Genomic DNA, 22,549 nt, shown 5'->3' on the forward strand with positions numbered 1-22,549 from the left:
TGATTCATTATTGCAAATTTAAATTTTAATATTTGGAGATTACAAAAAAAAATTCTCTTTCATAAGTTGATAGAATATTCCAATTGATAAATTAATGATTAGCTTGACTTCAAAAAATTAATTAAAGGGTAAATTTTTTAACTATTAAATTCTTGTTAAATTTATTTTATATGAAATAATATATATATATATATATATATATAATTTAGTTATATTAAGATAAATTAATGATTTTAAAATTAAATATTATTATATAATGATAATTTTTTATTATTTAACAAGTTCTTATTAGCTTGAGTTAAAAAAATTAATTTGAAGGATAATTAGATATTAAATTCCTGTTGAATTTATTACCAAAATTATTTTTTATCCGTTTTTTTTCCTCAAGTACACATTTTTTAATTTTCAATTTCATCAAATGACTGTTATTTTACATCAGCAAAAGAATAACAATATTAATTTTTTATATGTAATTTTATCATTATCAATTATTATTTCTAAGAAATAAAAATTATGTACAAATCTACGTAATAATATCAAGTAAAATATTTTAAATTTAGAACGTGAAATGGAAAAATAAAAAATTTAGCAAAATCAAATCTTAAACAATTTAATTTTGTTACCAAAATTACTGTCACACATCATATGGTGTTGTGCGAATCGGTTCATTTCAACCTACATTTGATCAAATTCCCACTTTTTAATGTCCACGAGATTTCGAGAATCATTTATAATGAATAATGATTAACTAACATTAATCTTTCTCCCGAGTGCTTGACCAAAAATAACTAAAATTATATTGCGGAAATGTTCATTATATAGTTTTTGTTTCTTTTTTTTTTGTCCCTCCAAAATTTATAATCAACTTTTCATGTATTTACTATTTTATAATACTTGAGATGTTTATAAAAACTAACTATATGAAACCATCTTTTCTTCTTGCTTTATCCTTTTTCTTCACAATTACTTTTTTCTATCTACTATTTCACTAAAAACTTTTCACTAACTCCATGATTTGTATTTTAAAAAAAACTTCTGCATTTTTCACTTGTTTATTTTCAATGGATAATGCTAAAGGTACAACAAATATCGTGTACAACGATATTTACAACAATTATATCGTGAGATTTGCTATTTTATCTTGAGATTTCGTATTCAATTTATCGTGAGATTTTGATATATATAATTTTTACATTGTGTTGTAAGATTTGTTGTACAAAATTTATTGTACATATAGCATTGCACATTTTCAATATATGCGAAAAACAAAGTACTCTAAACTATATAATTAAGATGGAGTATGAATCATTTTATAGAATGTACAAATTAAACATAACTCTCTTGGAAGTTTGAACCCAAATTGGTTTGATATTTCCCTGTTAAACGAGAACAGATAATTTTCCAAGTGTCAAAATTTTTTATGCTTTTTTTTTCTTTCATTTTACACTCATATTTTTCATGGAATAATTTAAATATTTTAATAAAAATTAAAATATAACAAAATATGATGTTAAAATTTTCGTGTGCAGTTTTTTTATTAAAAAAAATGACATCAACATAAATAAGTAAGAGCTAAACCAGACATTCGAAATTATTCATTTATTTACTTTAGAGTTTAGAGCAGTGCTAAAGTCAAATCAGGTGCAGTTTTCTTTTACTTTGCCATGGAGAAATTTCTTTGTTTCTCATAATTAATAATAATTGTTTTCTTTTATTTTCTATAGATGCTCCATTATAATAATGTTTCCTTTCTTTTTCCATTACATTTAAAGAGTATTTTACTATTCCCACAATTTCTTATTACTTTGTAGTTGTCATAGATAATTTGGGTTTCTTATATTTGTAATGGAATTAACTGGAAAATTATGTTCCACATTTTGGATTGCAATTTGATATCTTTTTATTATATTACTTTCTTCAAGATTAATAAAAAAAACAAAAAAGAAAAAGAAAACGGATGTGGTATTAATATATAATTTTTTTAAATGGTATTAATATAGTATATATATAGGTATATTTGAGAAAATAGACAAGGTGAAAAATATTTTTTAAAAAAATTAGGGATAATAGTCAAAATAGTCCTGTAAGTTTGCTTGTTTTGTGATTTGATCATGTAAATATTCAATTTTGGGTTTTGCTCTTATAAGTTTAGTTATATTTTGGTTTTTAGTTCTTTTTCATTTAAGCAATGTTTTAATAATCGGACCGGTGATCAAACCGATCTAACTTAAAAAAACGGTCCAACTGGTTGGACTATTTTAACCGAACGTTTGGATCGAAAAATCGTTTATATAATATAATATAATTAATAATATATTTTAAATTATAAAAACCTAAAATTTTTATATAAATAGATATATATATATATATATATATATATATATATTTATATTTATCTTAGTTTGAAAACTAAATAACTATACAAATATATTCAAAAAAATTATAAACTCTAATATTAATAAATAATATTTTTAACGAAGAAATTTTTTTTAAATAATGATGTATATATATAATAAAATATTAAATTAAGGGTTTTAAATAAAAAACTAATTTTTCAAAAAAAATTCGAAAAACCAAATTTTCGGTTTTTGACCAGTTCTGTTGGTTCAACCGTTAAAACGATTTTTGGAAGTTTTTCAGATCAAATCAGTGACCGGTTTCGGGTCAAACCGGTCGGTACATTCCGACTTTGAAAACATAGAATTTAATTGTTGATGTCATAACAGACACGTCATCATTTTTCAATGTCACATAAACATTTTTAGCTGTCACATTATCATTTTTTTATGTCACGTCAAACACTCTAAGAAAGGACTAAAAACCAATTATAACTTAACTTATAGGACCAAAACCCAAAATTAAATACTTAGAGGACCAAAACACAAAATGAGCAAACTTACAGGACTATTTTGACTATATTCCCAAAAAATTAACCTTCACAAGTGTATTTGAAATACACCGAGAGTGTCATTTAAAAAAAAAATTCCCTAAGGGATATTTGAGAAAATAGACTCGGTCAAATATTTTTTAATATATAGCTATAACTTTTGATTCTTATTCTCAAAAAAAAAATTACTTTCGATTTTTTATTTTTTAAAATTTTTTTTTGAAAACTTTTGATTCTTTATTAAATAGTTTTTCAAACATTTTTATTTATTTTGTTTACAATAACTTCCTATTTATTTTGATTTGGATTACTATCTTTAAAATCGAATTAAATGTGTCCATCAGTTAGAGCGCATCAATATGGCAATTATAAAATGAATTAGCTGAATTCAATAAAAAAATGAATTAGCTTAAAATTCATATATTGTTGAAAAATATATTATTATTATGTTGAATATTGAATGTTGAATGTTGAATGTTGAATATTGAGTTGTAAAATGTGGAAAATTAGTGTGTGATGATGTAGATGATGATGTATTAATTTTTGGACTAATCTCAAATGTGGATCTATAAATAGGTCTTCATTTGTGATGAAAAATACAATTGAGTTGAGAGAAAAATATTATAAAGTGTAGAGTTTGATATATTTTGAGTTTTGGAGTTTTTACTTTTTACCATAAATTTTTATTTTTTGACAACACGTTATCAACACGATCGCTTGAAGGTTCTCTATAATTTCCGATGCTCCAAAACACAAAGAGAAGACAAAAATATTCAACAAGTAAGTATATTTATTTTATTTTTTATATATTTTTTTATGTATATATACTAACTGTATTAATATATAATTTCATGTTATTATATAAAAGGTTGGATATGACACTGACCTTATAATAACGTGATATGATATATATATTTATTATGTATATATACTAACTGTATTAATATATAATTTCATGTTATTATATAAAAGGTTGTCTATAACACTGATCTTATAATAACGTGATATGATATATATTATTGTGTATATATACTAATCATATTCGTATAATATCATATTATTATATACAAGGATGTCTATGACACCAAACTTATAATAATGTGATATGATATACATAATTATTTAATTATGATTATCATTATATGCATCACATGATTATCACGAATTTTTATTCAACACATACTCGATTTTTTTTCTTACCCCCAACGGTCACAAACGGTAACAAAACGGCTAGTTTTTGGCCTATAAATATGTTCACTCAAACTCATTTTCAATCACACCAAAATTCATTCTTTCTTTCAAAATATTTTCTCCTCGGTTTTTTTCGAAGATGAAGATGATGGCATTTCTAAGGTTATTTTTCATAACGATTATGATCATCATGCTCACGAGTCTTGTACTCACCGAAGATTATCCACCGCACACTTTTCATCTATTTTTAAACATACTTGTACTCGTCGTTTATCCATTATTTTGTATTGTCATATTAATGGAAATTAACTTATAAAATGCATTGTTATTTTTCTAGTACCACCATGTCAAATTTGACAAAGTTTAAATTCATTTCTCTCGATATCACTAGAAAAAAACAAAGAATTGTTAATGAGAAATCATAAATCCCGACCCAATGTATCTATGACATTTTCAGAAGCAAATGTCGTAAGTAAAAAATGAAAACCAAAATCAAAGGCATAAACTAGATTTTGGTTGAGGTCGAGGATGTGGTCATGAACGTGGACGTAGAAATGATCGCGGTCGTGGTCACGGCCATGAATATGAAAATAATCGAGATAGTTACTTCAATAACTAATTTCAAAAGAACGTCACGAACCACCCAAAAAGGCAGCATGAAAATATGAGTGAAAATAAAAATCACTCAAAAAGATATGAGAGTGCTTGTTATAAATGTGGCACTTCAAGACATTGATCACGTACCCTTGAACACTTATGTAAGCTCTTTAAAGTATCGATAAAGAGGAAAGAAAAAGAGACCAATTTTGTTGAAAACAGTAACCATTTAAGTGGTTCAACTTATTTCAATGCTGCCGATTTTTTCAAATGATTTCGAGAGCATTGATTAATATATTGGTGGGACTGAATGTAACATGCTATATTTTTCATGCATTCTTATGAAACATGCTATATTTTGCATATATATATTATCCTTGATTTTCTTTACTGCATTTTTTTGAAGTATGAAAATGCTATGAGCAAACATGGAAATAATATCATGGAAATTTGCATACCGGATAGTGGTACAACGCACACTATTCTGCGAGATGAAAGATATTTCTTGAAAATAAAACCAACAAAAACAATGGTGAATACAATATCAGGTCCTGTAGACTTGATTGAAGGTTGTGGTAAAGCACAATTTTTGTTACCAAATGGTACAAAATTTCTGATAAATGATGCATTATATTCACCACAATCGAAAAGAAATTTGTTGGGTTTTAATGACATATATTCTCATGGACATGATACTGAGACGATAACTGATGGAAATCAGAAATATATGTGTTTTACCACATATAAATCAAGAAAGAAATATGTGGTTGAAAAATTATCAATGCTCCCTACTGGATTGCATTATACACATATAAGGCCAATCGAATCAAATATGGTGGTTAATAGTTTTTCAATATTAACCAATTGACATGATCGATTGGGACATCCTGGTTCAATAATGATGCGAAGAATTATTGAAAATACGCATGGTCATCCATTGAAAGACCAGAAGATCTTTCAGAATAATAAGTTTCAATGTAAAGCATGTTCTCTTGGAAAACTTATTATAAGACCATCGCCAGCTAAAATCCAAACAGAATCACCCATATTTCTTGAACGTATTCAGGGTGATATTTGTGGGCCAATTCATCCACCATGTGGACCATTTCGATATTTTATGGTATTGATCGATGTCTCTAGCAGATGGTCACATGTATGCTTATTTTCAACTCGAAATGTGGCATTTTCAAGATTAATGGCTCAAATAATAAAATTGCGAAATCAATTTCCCGGTTATACAAACAAGAAAATAAAACTTGATAATGCTGGAGAATTTACTTCCCAAACTTTCAATGACTATTGTATGTCAATGAGAATTACTGTTGAACATCATGTTGCTCATGTTCATACACAGAATGGATTAGCTGAATCATTGATTAAACGTCTACAACTGATTGCTAGATCAATGATTATGAGAACAAAACTCCCTATTTCTATATGGGGACATGCAATTTTACATGCTGCGACATTAATTCGCATTAGACCAAGTGCATATCATAAATTCTCCCCATTGCAGCTTGCATTTGGTAAAGAACCAAATATTTCTCATCTGAGAATTTTGGATGTATGGTGTATGTGCCTATTGCACCACCTCAACGATAAAAAATGGGTCCTCAAAGAAAAATCGGTATTTATATCGGTTATGATAGCCCATCAATCATTCGATATCTTGACCCTCAGACAAGCGATGTGTTTACAGCACGTTTTGCTGATTGTCATTTTAATGAAGAAATCTTCTCGATGTTAGGGGGAGAAAAAAAACACATCGAAAAAAAAATCACATGATATGTACCATCATTGTTACATTTGGATCCAAGGACCAAATAATGTGAGAAAGATGTACAGCAAATTGTGCACTTGCAAAGAATTGCAAATCAAATGTCAGATGCATTTGCAGACACAAAAGGGATAACAAAATCATATATACATGCTGTAAATGCCCCTGCTCGAATTAAAATTCCAAATAAACAAATTGAAGACACTCATGATGTCATAAAACGCTTGAAGCGTGGAAGGCCAGTCGGTTCCAAGGATAAAAATCCTCGAAAAAGAAAAGGCATAGAGAAACACGATGATCATAAAATAGAAAATGATGTTCCAGAAGAAAACCTGATGATGAAAATATTGTGTCAGAACCACAAACTGACGAGAATCGTGAAATCTCTATCAATTATATTAATACTGAAAAAATATGGAACCGAAAAGATATAGAAGATATTGATGAGATATTTTCTTATAATGTAGCTTGTGACATCATAAATGAAAATGAGTATCATGAACCAAAATCTTTTGGTGAATGTAAAACTCGTCATGATTGGGCCAAATGAAAAGATGCCATCGAGGTTGAATTGGATTCGCTGAATAAACGTAATGTTTTTGGACCTATAGTCCTCATACCTGAAGGTGTAAAACCTGTTGGATACAAATGAGTTTTTATTCGAAAGCAAAATGAAAAAAATGAAATAGTCAAATATAAAGCTAGACTAGTTGCACAAGATTTTTCTCAAAGGCCTGGAATTGATTATGAAGAAATGTATTCTCCTGTTATGAATGCAATTACGTTTCGATATTTGATTAGTTTGGCAGTGTCTGAAAATTTAGAAATGTGTCTTATTGATGTTGTTACAGCTTACTTATACGGATCACTTGATAGTGATATATACATGAAAATCCCTGAAGAATTTAAGATTCCTGAAGCACAAAGTTCAAAAACCCAGATAATTTTATTCTGTAAAATTGCAAAGATCATTATATGGGTTAAATCAATCCGGCCGAATGTGATATAATCGGCTAAGTGAGCACTTGATGAAAAAAGGACATGTAAATGATCCAATATGTCCTTGTGTTTTCATCAAAAAAAAAAAAAACAACATCCGGATGTGTAATTATTGCTGTATATGTTGATGATTTAAATATCATTGGAACGAATAAAGAAATTCAAGAAGTTATGATGTACTTGAAGGAAGAATTCGAAATGAAGGATCTTGGAAAAATCAAGTACTGTCTGGGTTTGCAAATCGAACAAAAAGAATGTGGAATTTTTTGTTCACCAGGCAAATTATACAGAAAAGATCCTTAAACGTTTTAATATGGATAAATCAAATCCATTAAGTACTCCAATAATTGTAATATCATTAAACATAGAAAAGGATCCATTCCGTCCATGTGAAGATGATGAAGTTATTCTTGGTCCAGAAGTACCATATCTAAGTGCAATTGGTGCCCTTATGTATCTTGCAAATTGCACTAGACCTGATATATCTTTTGCTGTAAATTTATTGGCAAGATTCAGTTCATATCCAACAAAGAGGCACTGGAACGGAATTAAACATATATTCCGTTATCTACGAGTAACGACAGATTTGGGACTTTTGTACTCAAAAGACACCAATCAAAGTATCAATTGTTATGCTGATGCTGGATATTTGTCCGATCCACATAAGGCACCGGATATGTATTTACTCATTGAGGCACATCGATTTCTTGGCGTTCACAGAAACAAACACTCGTAACAACTTCATCAAATCACGCTGAGATTATTGCGCTACATGAAGTAAGCCGTGAATGTGTTTGGCTAAAATCAGTGACACAACATATCCAAATTTCTTGTGGATTATCAGTAGACAAGAAGCCTGTGACGCTATATGAAGATAATGCTGCATGTATTGCTCAAATGAAATAAAGATACATCAAAAGTGATAGAACCAAACATATCCTCCCAAAATTCTTTGTCTACACTCAAGAACTTGAGAAGAACAAAGATATTGATATCTTTTACATTCAATCAATTGAGAACTCATTAGATCTCTTCACAAAGTCACTTCCTACGTCAATATTCAGAAAACATATATATAACATTGGGATGCGCAATATACGGAATATGTGAAGAATGACTCATGTTAACATGAGGGAGAGATTACGTGGCTGCACTCTTTTTTTCTTACTATGGTTTTTATCCCACTGAGTTTTTTCTAGGAAGGTTTTTAACGAGGCAATATAAAACACGTAATGAAGATAGTCATCATATCACGATCATCATCACAAGGAGGAGTGTTGAAAAATATATTATTATAATTATTATGTTAAATATTAAATATTGAATGTTGAATATTGAGTTATAAAATGTGGAAAATTAGTGTGTGATGATGTAGATGATGATGTATTAATTTTTGGACTAATCTCAAAAGTAGATCTATAAAAAATAGGTCTTCATTTGTGATGAAAAATACAATTGAGTTGCGAGAAAAATATTATAAAGTGTAGAGTTTGATATATTTTGAGTTTTGAAGTTTTTACTTTTTATCATAAATTTTTACTTTTTCACAACATATTAAAGTGGGAAATAAGAAGACACCAAATTTGAGACCTAGCTACTATAGCTAGTAGTATTTAATAATAATACGTAACACACTTATGAGTTATATATATATATATATTATATATTTTATCAAAGTTACATTTATATTTTAGTTGCTTAAAAGATTTGCAATTGTATTTTTGAAATAACCAAAGAAACTAAAAAGATGGAATGAAGAATATAACTGAAAAAATTTATAATTAATATAAGTTAAAGCAATTGATAAATCAACAGATAAGTGTAAAGTATTGCAATTGCCTTTCAAAATCTTATAAATTATATCATAAACAAAGACGAAAATTATTTTCATTTACTGTGGGAAAAGTACAAGAATCGTATGAACCTGAAAGTGCTTCTGCTTATTTTGTACCAGGCAAATACAAAAACAAAGTGAAACATTTCTAAACAAAAACTTGACCCTGTGTATACAATTGCATATAAATTTTCACGTATTATTTACCCAGAGGACCGAAACCGATTAGATATCGGAAGAATTCTTCAGCCACAGTACACTGTTGCCATGCTCAATTACCTGTTTATACGTGCGATTTACGCCTGGACGCAGAACTCCAGGTTGCAGAACAGTCGGAAAAGGCCATTTGAGCACATAAGAACAGCCCCAAGATCAGATAAAATCACCATCATAATGATAGCAAGAATTAGGGGGCGTTGTCATGTTAGTACGTTCAAGCACATGAAATCATACATCGAATCCTGGCATGGCAAACTGGGCTGCAAAATTTTGTACTTGTGTCCGCAGCTCAACGATTTCTTGGTTATTCTCAAGCTCCTTGAGAAAAGATTTAGGTAGTTTTGCATGTTCTCTCTGCACCAGACTTGCAATCTGTACAGCTCTTAGAAGGAATTCAGCCATCGTTTCAAAATCAGCCTCCACGCAACCTCTGGATGTCATTGCTGGTGTGCCTACAGAAACAAACACGAAAAACCATCATTAGTTCCGGCGAAAGAAAAGCGGATCACACCATTAGCTGAAGCCTAACTTATGTCATGCAGCGGGCCTTGGTAGGAAGGGCTTCGTATCCATCCTCAACTCGCAAAGATATCAACCCAAGTTGTAAGAGTGTCCATTAATTGAAGGTTACTTAATTAGTGTTACTGACACCTCTTTCCACAACTCAATATTGTTGGGTGGGGGATGGGGTATTGCATGATATTAACTATCATTGACATACCGATTCTTACGCCTCCGAGGGTGATTTTGCCGTTGTCATCAAAGACTGTGACCTTGTTGAGAGTGATATGACATAACTCACACACCGTCTCATAAGTTTTGCCTACAATCCACAATTTATAAAAGATTAATACATGATGTGGAGTCAAAGCACCAGTAGCAGAAGCTAGTAATTCAGAGACAATCTCCACACACCAACAACAATGCAACTGAATTTAAATGGCACAAGGAACATGTACTGATAAAGGAACTAATCGAAAAAGAGATCTTTTTTTTTTTAAAAAAAAAAGACAAATGTGGAACTCACAATTTTCCCAAAGAAGGAAATATGATCCAATACAAGGTACACAAGAACATAACAACAACACGATGTGGGAAGTCAAATGAAGAGAAATATGATTAAAACATGCTTAAAGACACATACCGGTCAATCCGAAATTTCTGAGATCCCAAAGCAGTAGGTGATTATCAGTTCCCCCAGTGACCAATCTACAATTTCTTCTCAATAAAGCCGCCCCTAAAGCCTGGGCATTTTTCTTCACTTGTTGCATGTACATCCTGTACTCAGGAGTAGCCACTTGTTTCAAAGCAATTGCAAGGGCGGCAATATGATTATTGTGAGGCCCTCCTTGTAGAGCTGGGAAAACAGCGAAGTTCACCTTTTCCTCAAAATCATACCTGTCACTGCCATCACCTTGATTCAAAGGCGTGTCTTTCTTCCTCAGTTTTGGCCCCTTTCGGTAGAAAATAATTCCTCCCCTAGGACCACGGAGACTTTTGTGGGTTGTTGAGGTGACAATATCACAATATTCAAATGGACTAGCACACTCCTGCATATTTACGATCATAGCACTGGTTAAAATCAAGTTATTATGCCCAATAAACAACAGTGGTTGAGTAGCAAGAAAGAGATTTGACATGGAGAAAGGACAGCAAATGGGCTGGTTAGGCTATCATCAATATAAAGCCCAAAAATAACTCATCCACGCAGCCAATTTCAACCAACAGAATCGATCAACAATACATCTAGGACAAAGAAACCAGTGCACAAAGAACAATTAATTACATATAGCATATTACGGTATGTGATCCAGGACACTACTCCAAGTACAAACAGCTCCAACTCAGCCATAAAGCAAGACAGTATGGATACAGAAAAGAAGAAACTAACTTTGTTTGGTTAGTAGAACAAACTACACACATTAAACCAGGGTTCTTGCGTATAGAAACCCACGTCAATCCAAACCACAGCTTGTTAAAATTATATGCAATTGAAACTCAACAGGGTTGGCAGTGTGGAGAAAAAGCTCAACAACGGAATAATATAACACTATCATCAGACGTGAATGAAATAAATAAACAGGTTCTTATAGGGGCTGACAATAGTATCAAGGAAGGAGCATCAGATGTGAACGAAATAAATAAAAAGGTTCTTATAGCAGCTGAAGATAGGATAAAGGAAAAGTGCTCAAGTCAAAGTTAACCAAACCCCATGAAGGACTACCACTTGCACAATGAACGATAGCAAGATGTTTCTTGCCGGCTACATTGAATTTTGCTTTGCACAAGGAGCACTTACAAGAATACGCAGAATTCTCAAGTGAGTAAAAACTCCGCTGCAAGATTAAGATCCAATAATATCACATGGATTGCAAGCATGCAATGGGCATAAAACTGACATCAACCTTCAGAGTATATAATTTAGAATCGGAAGAATAAACAAGGTAAATGTGAAGACACAGACCAAATAAACATACATGACAACAAAGTATGGATACAAGAAAAATTAAAATGTAAACCAAGCTCAAGAAATTTTAAGCGAGCCAATATCAATTCTAGTTTCAAAATCATAACAAGGGCATATGATTTTCACCTTGGCAGCAATAAGACCGCTAATCTGAGCCATGTCACATAACAAAACAGCTCCACAACTATCTGCAATCTGTCTAAACCTCGAGTAATCCCAATCCCGAGGATAAGAACTCCCGCCACAAATCAATATCTTAGGCCGAAAATCAAGAACCCTTTCCTCAAGCTTCTCATAGTCTACATAACCTGTCTGCGGATTAACCTTATACGGCAAACACTCAAAAAATATGGACGCCCCCGACACTTTCCTGCCATTTGGTAAAAAACACCCATGACTCGTGTTTCCCCCAGAAGGCGTATCCAATCCCATGATTCTATCCCCCGGAAGCAAAAGCCCGGTATACACAGCGAAATTAGCTGACGTACAAGAATACGGCTGCACATTCACACCCCATGATTCAGAATCAAGATTAAACGCCGCCAAAGCTCGCTCGCAGCAGAGTTTTTCAATATCATCAATGTATTGGTTCCCACCATAATATCGCGCGCCAGGCATCCCTTCAGAGTATTTATTAGTCAAGTGGCTCCCCAACGCCTCCAGTACAGCTCTACACACAAAATTCTCCGAGGCAATCAATTCGATCCCTTTGAATTGTCTATGCCTCTCCTTCTCCATAATTCCGAAAACATCCGGGTCTTCATCTCGCAAGCTCTGATTCCCCCAAGTTCTTACCGCAGTTCTACGAGTTTCAATCTCATTTGAAAAAGGCCTAGAGACGACTACTGAATCGCAGTCACGTTTACGCTTCAAGGTCATGGAATGACCCAAGATACGAAACTCCTCGTGGTCCCCGTCACCGTCTTCAAGATGGTTGCTTTCACTGGAATTGTTCTCGTCTCTTTTAGCCAGTCCCTTAGTTGCAGTATGATCGACGGCAGCGAATCCAAGAAAATTCCTGACCCTCGAACCGTTTATAGATTCACCGGAATTTTTCGAGCCCCGTCTACAATCCACCTGTTCTGCCGTCCCTGAGACGTGAGATAGCAATCCCAGCGTAACACCGTTGTCTGCCGGACGCTGAGTCAAATCCATTACCAAAACATAAAAGTAGCAAAATAGCAAAGCATATACGTGGGTTATGTTTCAAATCGAAGCACAACAACGAAAAGGAAGCCAAAAAAAAAAAAGAAAGGCGAAGAATCATCAACAGAGTCGACAGCAACACGAACTGCAACGGCTGCGGACGGCGGAGGCGACAGCTGGAAATTCCATAGAAATTAATGAAAATGGGATTTGTTAGAAGTATAGAGATTTCGTGGAAAAGAGGGAGCTGTTGCAAACAAAACAAGCTAGGGTGAAATGTGGTGAGATTGAGATTTTATACTACGAGTCTCAACTCTCAAACTCCCCGGGTGACAATGAATGGCGACAGATAAATGAGGCGGATGAATCTGGACGGTTTTAGCGGACAGGGGGGCGATCGTCTGAATTTCTTCTCTTAGACATAGTTGGTCCTAACAATTTTTTTCATTAAAATAGTCGTATGTTAAATTGCTGTTAAATAATTTCTTATTTTATTATTTTATATCTCTACTATATCATCAATAATAATTATTGTCATCAGAATTAAACATTATATATATATATATATAAGTACTTTAATGGTCAAAAAATTTACATAAAAAACTCACTACAATAAAAATACATTTTATAATGAATCTGCATACAAACGATGACTTTAAGCTGAATAAATACACATGGCTCGTGGTGTTCTCAAATATTTAGTAATTTAAAAACTATATAAAATATATAATCGAAAAAAGTCTCTTGTAGGTATTATGGTGCGGTTTGGACTTTGGATGGTATTTTTATAAAATTCAAATCGAATTGTTATGCACGGTTTGGTTTCAAATATAATTTCTGATTACGGTTTTTCATATAAATGTAGATATGCGATTTAAGACGGTTTCAAACGGTTTTGGGCGGTTTAGCAATTTTTTAATGAAGAAGAAGTATCATCAAGCTAGTAGACAAAAAATACATAATATATGAATACAATAACATCAACAAAAAATATAAATTGATATAAAAATATTTAATAAATTTAGAATATATTTTTGTTCATTTTGACATGAAATCATAAAGATTGTTTTTCAAATAAAAATGTATAATAAAAAAATTCTGAATCATTAAAAAAATGATATAAAATAATATTTAAGTTTTTAAATCATGGAATCGCATAGCTCAAATTGAATGCTCCACCGAAAATTACTTTCTAATTTCAAGGTATAATACATGCAAATAAATAAAGAAACTCTCAAAGGAAAATGTATAAAAATCTCCTCATATTTTGTCAACCCGCGAGATTGAAAAAAAAAATATAAGAAAGGCAAAACAAAACATTTTTTGAAAAAGAAAATTGTAGATAATTTTTTTTAGTGATAATATAGTCTCTTTTTTCTATACATAATTTTTGAATTTTTATCATTATTTATGATATTATAATTAGATATAAACATAGCTAGTAATGTTTAATTTGAATCACTCTATTGAATTTAAAATAAATTATATAATAAATATTCATGATCATATTAATACATTATAAATAATTTTAAAACTATTTATTTATTTATTTATGCAATGCGGCCGGTGCGGTTTTCTTTTAAAATTGCCACCAAACCATATTATGCGGTGAGGTTTGTTATATTTTTTTCAATCGCGGTTTTGGTCAAAAAAATTGAATATAGCGATGTGGTGCGGGTTCGATTCGATCAGTTTGGGCGATTTTTATTAAATTTGATCAGCCCTACTCCTAGGGTTCCTCCGGAAGCTTATAAGTGAAAGTTGCCATCCTACAGTGCTGTAGGTTTTCTCGCCCGATCAAATTCTGATATTGATTTTGGGTGGTACTATATCCCATATTCTCATTCACGGATCTGAATGAGATTGCTCAACTTGTCATGGAAATCAAATTATCTATTCCTGATTATCAAAAGATTACGCTAAAGGCGGATGATTTGAGACTGGGGGAAGAACATATAGCCACTTATCTTGTGGCAAGAGTGATCGCGGAAAAGGCTGTGAACCGTGAAGCTTTCCGATCACAGATTCCCCGAATCATGCAACTGAAAAAAAGAGGAGTTGATATTGAATTCATGAGAGACAATAGCTTCATCATAGACTTCTCATCGAAACTGGACAGGGCGTTGTGTGAAGGGCGACCATGGAACTTCTTCCAGGATTTGATCGTGATCAAGGAACTTCACGGTCTGGATGATCCATAATCCATAAATTAAGACGAGATCTCGATATAGGTTCAGTGCCATAACGTTTGTTTTTTTCTAAATAAGAGCACACTTGGGAAAATAGGGTCACATATTGGTGTAGTGAAGGAATTGGACGAGGGTGAGAGCTAGCGCCACTTATCTAGGCCGTTATGTGTGCATCAAGGTTCGAATATTGTGAAGTAATGTCTGATATATTGGGCTTAAGAACTCAATGGCTAGATCTTTGGACTTTGTCTATTTCATGTTAGTTTGGGCTTTGGACTGAAACAAATTACATGGCCAATAATTCTGTCAAGCCCAAGTCCAAAACAACAGTCAATGAGAGTCGGTGACTTCTAGCCGTTGAGGTTAACAGTCTGTGCAACAAACTTAAAAGGGAATTGTTGTTACAGTTATATTCAATCCATTCATTTGAGTTATTCGATCAATCTCTTCACAAGAAAAGAATCACGAAGACATCAGAAACAGAGAGAAGAAATGATCGACATAGAGAAAGAAAGAACAAGGCATCCAAAAGAGGGATTTCAAAGACTCTGTAACCCGTTCTTAGTTCTTGATTCTCATTCGTGTATTAAAGCTTTCTTATTTGTATTCTGATGGTATCGTGGATTTACTTGTATCTGGATTGTTGGGGTTATATCACTAAGAAAGGTCTCCCGTGGATGTAGGATGGTTGATAGCCGAACCACGTAATTCCGGTGTCGTTTAAATTCTTGCATTCGATTTTAGTATTGCTGGTTAATTCGATTCTTTTGCTGGATTTGATGAGTGATCTATTGGATAATAACTTGTGATTATTACTTGTGCGATTTGTCATTGAGTGGAGTCGTGTTCTTGGAGTTGTGAATTACATTAAATTATAACAGTGGCGCCGTCCGTGGGAATCATAGATTCAATGGGATTGATGAAGTTCGATATAGTGAAGTTCACGGGCAAGAACGACTTTGCCCTATGGAGAATCAAGATGAAAGCAATTCTGGTTCAGCAAGGGCTTGGAGAAGCACTGAAATCCAAGGAAGAAATGTCATTGATAAGTGCATTTTGTATGCATTAGTTTGTGACATTTTTATATATAATTTTGTGTGCATTCATATTGTTTTTATGTGTTTTTATGTGTTTTAGTTCATGTATGTGTATTTCACTCCTCCGCTTAATTTTTTAGGAAAATGGATTTTTAAAGAGTTAATTACGGAGCAGCCTTGATCTAAAAATCATATTTAATTTTAGAGAGATTAAAATCCGATCTCCACCGTTCAGAATGAAGTTCAAGGTGTTTTGAAGCTACAGTCCAAATTTCAGGTCAATCCGACGTCTAGAACTCAAGATATGAATTTTTCAAAATCGTCGCTCGGAGCAGGTTGAAGGTTGCGCTGATGGTGAGAGTTGTTGCGCGTTTGCACAACAATAGGCGCAAACAAACATGGAGAAGGCGCAATCGCGCATCAAGGATTGTGTTTGGCACTAAAGAGATGAGTTCAGCGCTTGACAAGGCGCAATCGCGCAAGTTGGGAAGAAATTAGCGCAAATATGTTGCGCTATCGCGCAGATTTAGGAATTAGAAGACGCGCGCGCGCGAGGGCCATAGTGCGCGCGAGCGCAGTACAAAATTTCAGAAAATTTAATGAAGACACGCGCGAGCGCGAGAGACGTGAGGCCACTGGTTTCTAAAGCTGCGCGCGCGCGAGGTCTTTTTCAGGCGCGCGCGCGTGTCGCAAAGAAAAAATTTCCGAGAAAAAATATTATTTTGCAAGGAATTTAATTATTACGGGATTCGGGCACTATAAATAGAAAATCTTAATTAATTTTAAGGGTTCCAGAATTTCAACGGAGAAGAGGAGGTGGCTACTGCTACCAGTCTTGGGAGAGAAGATTTCTCTTTTCTTTTCTTCTTCTTATTTTTATTTTTGAATTATTATTTTTAATTATTGAGTAGTTTATTTTTAACCAAGACGGCGTGATTGGGCCGAACAAATTTATGTAGAAAACTTGGATGTTTGTTTGGGATTTTTTAGAGTTGATTTTATTTTATTGATTGTCAGATTTATATTTGTCTTGTGAATAGTCTGATCAACTGTTTGCTTGTATGTTAATCAATTCCAAATCGACAGAGGAGGTTTTGATTTTGATCACTCTGATAATTAACATATTGTAAAACCGACTAGAAATAGAATTCGGTTTCAGTGTGCGGTTTAGGTGTAAACTGAATTTTCACAAATATTTAATGCATTCAAATTTGATTAGAATTACGAAAGATTAGTTCATCAATAATTGAATAGGTTTGATTGTTCTAGAAATAGACCTTTGAACAAATTAGGAGAAATCCCGTGAATTAAAATTAAATCTGAGTCCTGAATCGACTACATGTTACAAGATTTGTTTGGTACCTACGTGTGTCTTGGTTGTCTTTATTTTAATTATTTTTATCTTTAGTTATTTTTATTCGTATTTCTTAAGCAGTTTTTATTTTATATTCTTATTTTATTTAATTCAAAATATTTTCTATTATTTTGTCTAGATTAAGTAAAATAATTAAATCTTGAGAATTGACAACAGTCCCTGTGAGATCAATACTTGGACTCTCAGTCCACTTTACTATTACTTGACCTGGTGCGCTTGCCAGTAGATTTTTATCAAACCGATTTAGCCGGTCAGTCATCTTCCTCAAATGAAAAGGAACGGGCTGAGATACTGGAGAAGGCTCAATGTGCTATTATCTTGTGTCTTGGGGACAAGCCATTGAGGGAAGTCTCTAGGGAACAGTCAGCCTGTGCAATGTGGCTTAAGCTCGAAAGCATTTATATGACTAAGTCACTTGCAAACAGGCTCTATATGAAGCAGCGGCTATACTCATTTAGGTTTCAAGAAGGGAAAAGTATTGAGGATCAGATAAAGGAATTCATCAAGATTCTTGATGATCTGGAAAACGTTGAAGTGAAACTCGAAGATGAGGACAAAGCACTTATACTACTCAATGTGTTACCTAAATCTTATGAAAACTTCAAGGATGCCATGTTGTATGGTAGAGACCAGTCCATATCTTTGGATGAAGTCCAGTCAGCAATTCAATCGAAAGAATTGCAAACGAAGATCCAAGCTAATGGTGAACCTCTGAGTGAAATCTTGAATATAAGGGGAAGGCCAGATAAGAGGACACAAAGCTCTCATAAAACCAGAGCTCGTTCCAAGAGTAAACCAAAGTATAAGTGTTTTATATGTCACAAAGAGGGACATTTCAAAAGAGACTGCCCTGAAAAGAAGAAGAGATTCTTTGAGAAACCTAAAGACAATGCAGGGGCGGCTGTTGTAACATAGGGTTATGACAGTGCTGAGATTCTTGTAATGACTGATAATGATATGAAGAATGTCTGGATTCTGGACTCAGGTTGCACCTATCATATGTCTCCAACTAAGGGCTGGTTTGAAGAGCTAAATGAAACAGACCAGGGAATGGTGCTACTGGGTAATGACAAGTCATGCAGGGTCAAAGGAGTTGGTACTATCAGATTACAGATGGATAGTGGTGAGGAAAGAATATTAAAGGATGTCAGATTTGTTCCTGAACTAAAGAGAAATCTAATCTCTTTAGGAACACTTGAATCTGGAGGATATAGTTTCAAATATGAAAATGGAGCAATCAAGATTTTCAGGGGTTCACTTGTAGTGATGAAAGGACTGAGAATGAATTCCCTATACATACTACAAGCAAAGACATTCATTGGAGGCTCAGCTCTCATTCATGAAGTGCAAGCAAGATCTAATCTATGACATATGAGGCTTGGTCATCTAAGTGAAAAGTCACTGATGGAACTATCAAAACAAGGATTACTCTGTGGTGATGAGGTTAAAGGTCTTGATTTTTGTGACTACTGTATTCTAGGAAAGGCAAAGAGGGTGGTAAAGTTTGAACAAGGAAAGCATACATATACCAAGCCATTGGAATACATACACTCTGATTTATGGGGCCCTTCGAAAACCCTCACACATGGAGGCAGTAGGTACTTCATGTCCATCATTGATGATCATACAAGAAGAGTTTGAACTTACTTGTTAAAATCTAAGGATGAAGCTATTTTAAAATTCAAAGAATGGCTGGTGAATGTTGAAAACAAAATAGATCACAAGGTGAAATATTTGAGGACAGATAATGATTTGGAATTCTTTTCAAAAGAATTCAAGGAACTATGTAGTAAAAGGGGAATCACTCGACACTTCTCTGTTCCTCATACCCCCCAGCAAAATGGAGTTGCTGAGAGGATGAACCGCACACTTCTTGAGAGAATAAGATGTCTAATATTGAATTCTGGATTACCTAAAACCTTCTGGGGTGAAGCTCTTCCAACATCAACTTATATTAGTAACAGATGTCCTGCAAGTGGATTAAATCAAAAGACTCTTATGGAAGTTGGGAATGGAGTTCCAGCTGATTACTCACACCTTAGAGTGTTTGGTTGCTTAGCCTATGCACATACCAAGCAAGGTAAGTTGGAACCTAGAGCTCTAAGGTGTATTTTCATAGGATATCCAGAGGGTGTGAAGGGATTTAAAGTCTGGAATCTAGAGTCTACTGGTCCAAGATGTTTCAATACAAGGGATGTGACATTTTATGAGTCAAGGATGGGGTACAATCTTAAGAAAGCAGAACTTAAAGTTGCAGATGAGAAAAATGAGGAATCACAAATTGAGGTGGAGTTTCCTGGAAATGAAAGTTCGGTGGAAAATGCAAAACCAACAGCTGAAACTCAGGAATCAATTAAAGACAGTGATCAAACTCAAAGTAGTGACCAACCTCAATCTTACAGATTGGCAAGGGACAGGCAACGAAGGGAAATAAAACCACCTATAAGATTTTCTGAAGCTGATATGGTTTCTTATGCATTAAGCACAACAGAAAAGATTGAGTTTGATGAACCCTCCTCATACAAGGAAGCTATGAACAGCAAGCACAAAAGGTGTTGGAAGGCAGCCATGAAAGAGGAACTTGACTCTTTACTCAAAAATAACACCTGGAAACTAGTGGAACGGCCAAAAGGGAAAAGAGTTCTAGGCTGCAAATGGATATATAAAGTAAAAGAAGATGCTACACCAGAAAACAAACTTAAGTATAAAGCAAGGCTGGTAGCAAAATGCTATTCACAGCTTGAGGGGATAGACTACAATGAGATTTTCTCACCAGTTTTTAAGCATAGTTAAATAAGACTTATATTGGCTATGGTTACACAAATGGATCTTGAGCTTGAACAACTTGATGTCAAGACAGCTTTCCTCCATGGTGACTTAGAAGAGTCGATATTAATGGAACCACCTGAAGGATACTTGGACAGTGGCATTAAGAATCAGGTATGTTTGCTTCAGAAATCTCTATATGGTTTAAAGCAAAGTCCCAGACAATGGTACTTAAAGTTTGATGATTTCATGAAGAAGATAAACTTCAAAAGGAGCTGTTATGACAACTGTGTGTATTTCAAGGAAGGAGAAAATCTCACCTACACTTGCTCTTATATGTGGATGATATGCTCATAGCAAGTAAGAACAAAGTTGAAATTGAAGGATTAAAGAATGAGCTTAGTACTGAATTTGACATGAAGAATCTTGGAGAAGCAAGGAAAATATTGGGTATGGAAATACAGAGAAACAGGCAGAAAAAGAACTTGTTTCTAAACCAAAGTGCTTATCTGAACAAGGTACTGCTAAAGTTCAATATGCATGAGTCTAAACCAGTAACCACTCCTCTTGGTCATCAACTGAAGCTATCATCAAGTCAATCTCCAGAAGACTTAGATGAAAAGGAAGCAATGGCAACTATACCTTATGCTAGTGGAGTTGGAAGCATAATGTATGCAATGGTTTGTAGTAGACCCGATTTAGCTCATGCCATAAGTGTTGTGTCAAGATTTATGGAAAATCCTGGAAGGCCTCATTGAGATGTTCTAAAGTGGACACTAAGATATCTGAAAGGATCAGTGAACATTGGATTGTTGTTTCAGAAAAGAGAAAGTGATACCAAACCTTTGGAGGGATTTGTTGATTCGGATTATGCTGAATCTTGATACAAGGAAATCTCTAACTGGACTTGTGTTTACTACATATGGAACAACTATTAGCTGGAAGTCAGTACTGCAACCTGTTTTTGCTCTATCAACTATAAAAGCAGAATATATGGCAATAACAGAGGGGATCAAGGAAGCACTTTGGTTGAAGGGGCTGATATCTGAACTTGGTTTAAAGCAAGAAATGGTTGAAGTTCATTGTGATAATCAGAGTGCGATACACTTGTCAAAGCATCAAGTGTTTCACAAAAGATCGAAACACATTGATGTTAAACTTCATTTTGTGAGAGACATCATTGCTAATGGGGAAGTGAAGGTTGTGAAGATAAGAACCGAAGAGAATCCAGCTGATGATTTTACAAAGTCATTACCTCAATCTAAGTTCAAGTTATGTCTTAACTTGATTTGGGTAACAGACTTAGACTCAACATGATCAGAAGGATAATAAGGAGATTGCCCAACATAACAGACAAGGTGGAGAATTGTGAAGTAATGTCTGATATACTGGGCTTAAGAACTCAATTGCTGGATCTTTGGACCTTGTCTATTTCATGTTAGTTTGGGCTTTGGACTGAAACAAATTACATGGCCAATAATTCTGTCAAGCCCAAGTCCAAAACAACATTCAATGAGAGTCGGTGACTTCTAGCCGTTAAGGTTAACAGTCTGTGCAACAAACTTAAAAGGGAATTTTTGTTACAGTTATATTCAATCCATTCTTTAGAGTTATTCGATCAATCTCTTCACAAGAAAAGGAATCACGAAGACATCAGAAACAGAGAGAAGAAAGGATCGACATAGAGAAAGGAAGAACAAAGCATCCAAAAGAGGGATTTCAAAGACTCTGTAACCTGTTCTTAGTTCTTGATTCTCATTCGTGTATTAAAGCTTTCTTATTTGTATTCTTGTGGTATCGTGGATTTACTTGTATCTGGATTGTTGGGGTTATATCACTAAGAAGGGTCTCTCGTGGATGTAGGCTGGTTGATAGTTGAACCACGTAATTCCGGTGTCGTTTAAATTCTTGCATTCGATTTTAGTGTTGCTGGTTAATTCGATTCTTTTGCTGGATTTGATGAGTGATCTATTGGATAGTAACTTGTGATTATTACTTGTGCGATTTGTCATTGAGTGGAGTCGTGTTCTTGGAGTTGTGAATTACATTGAATTATAACAAATAT

General features: G+C 33.5%; 1 protein-coding gene across 1 annotated transcript; it reads right to left on the reverse strand.

The window, feature by feature from the left end:
* Positions 1–9,303: 9,303 nt before the first annotated feature.
* Positions 9,304–13,431, reverse strand: LOC140860230 (serine hydroxymethyltransferase 7-like). The gene is made up of 4 exons (XM_073263137.1): positions 12,098–13,431; positions 10,649–11,054; positions 10,226–10,327; positions 9,304–9,956 (listed from the first exon to the last, which is right to left on the reverse strand). Exons 1-4 carry the CDS (start codon positions 13,124–13,126, stop codon positions 9,733–9,735), a joined length of 1,761 nt encoding a protein of 586 aa, XP_073119238.1. The 5' UTR covers positions 13,127–13,431; the 3' UTR covers positions 9,304–9,732.
* Positions 13,432–22,549: the final 9,118 nt, after the last annotated feature.

Source organism: Henckelia pumila, chromosome 4 (genome assembly GCF_033568475.1).
Source record: "Henckelia pumila isolate YLH828 chromosome 4, ASM3356847v2, whole genome shotgun sequence".
NCBI lineage: Eukaryota > Viridiplantae > Streptophyta > Magnoliopsida > Lamiales > Gesneriaceae > Henckelia > Henckelia pumila.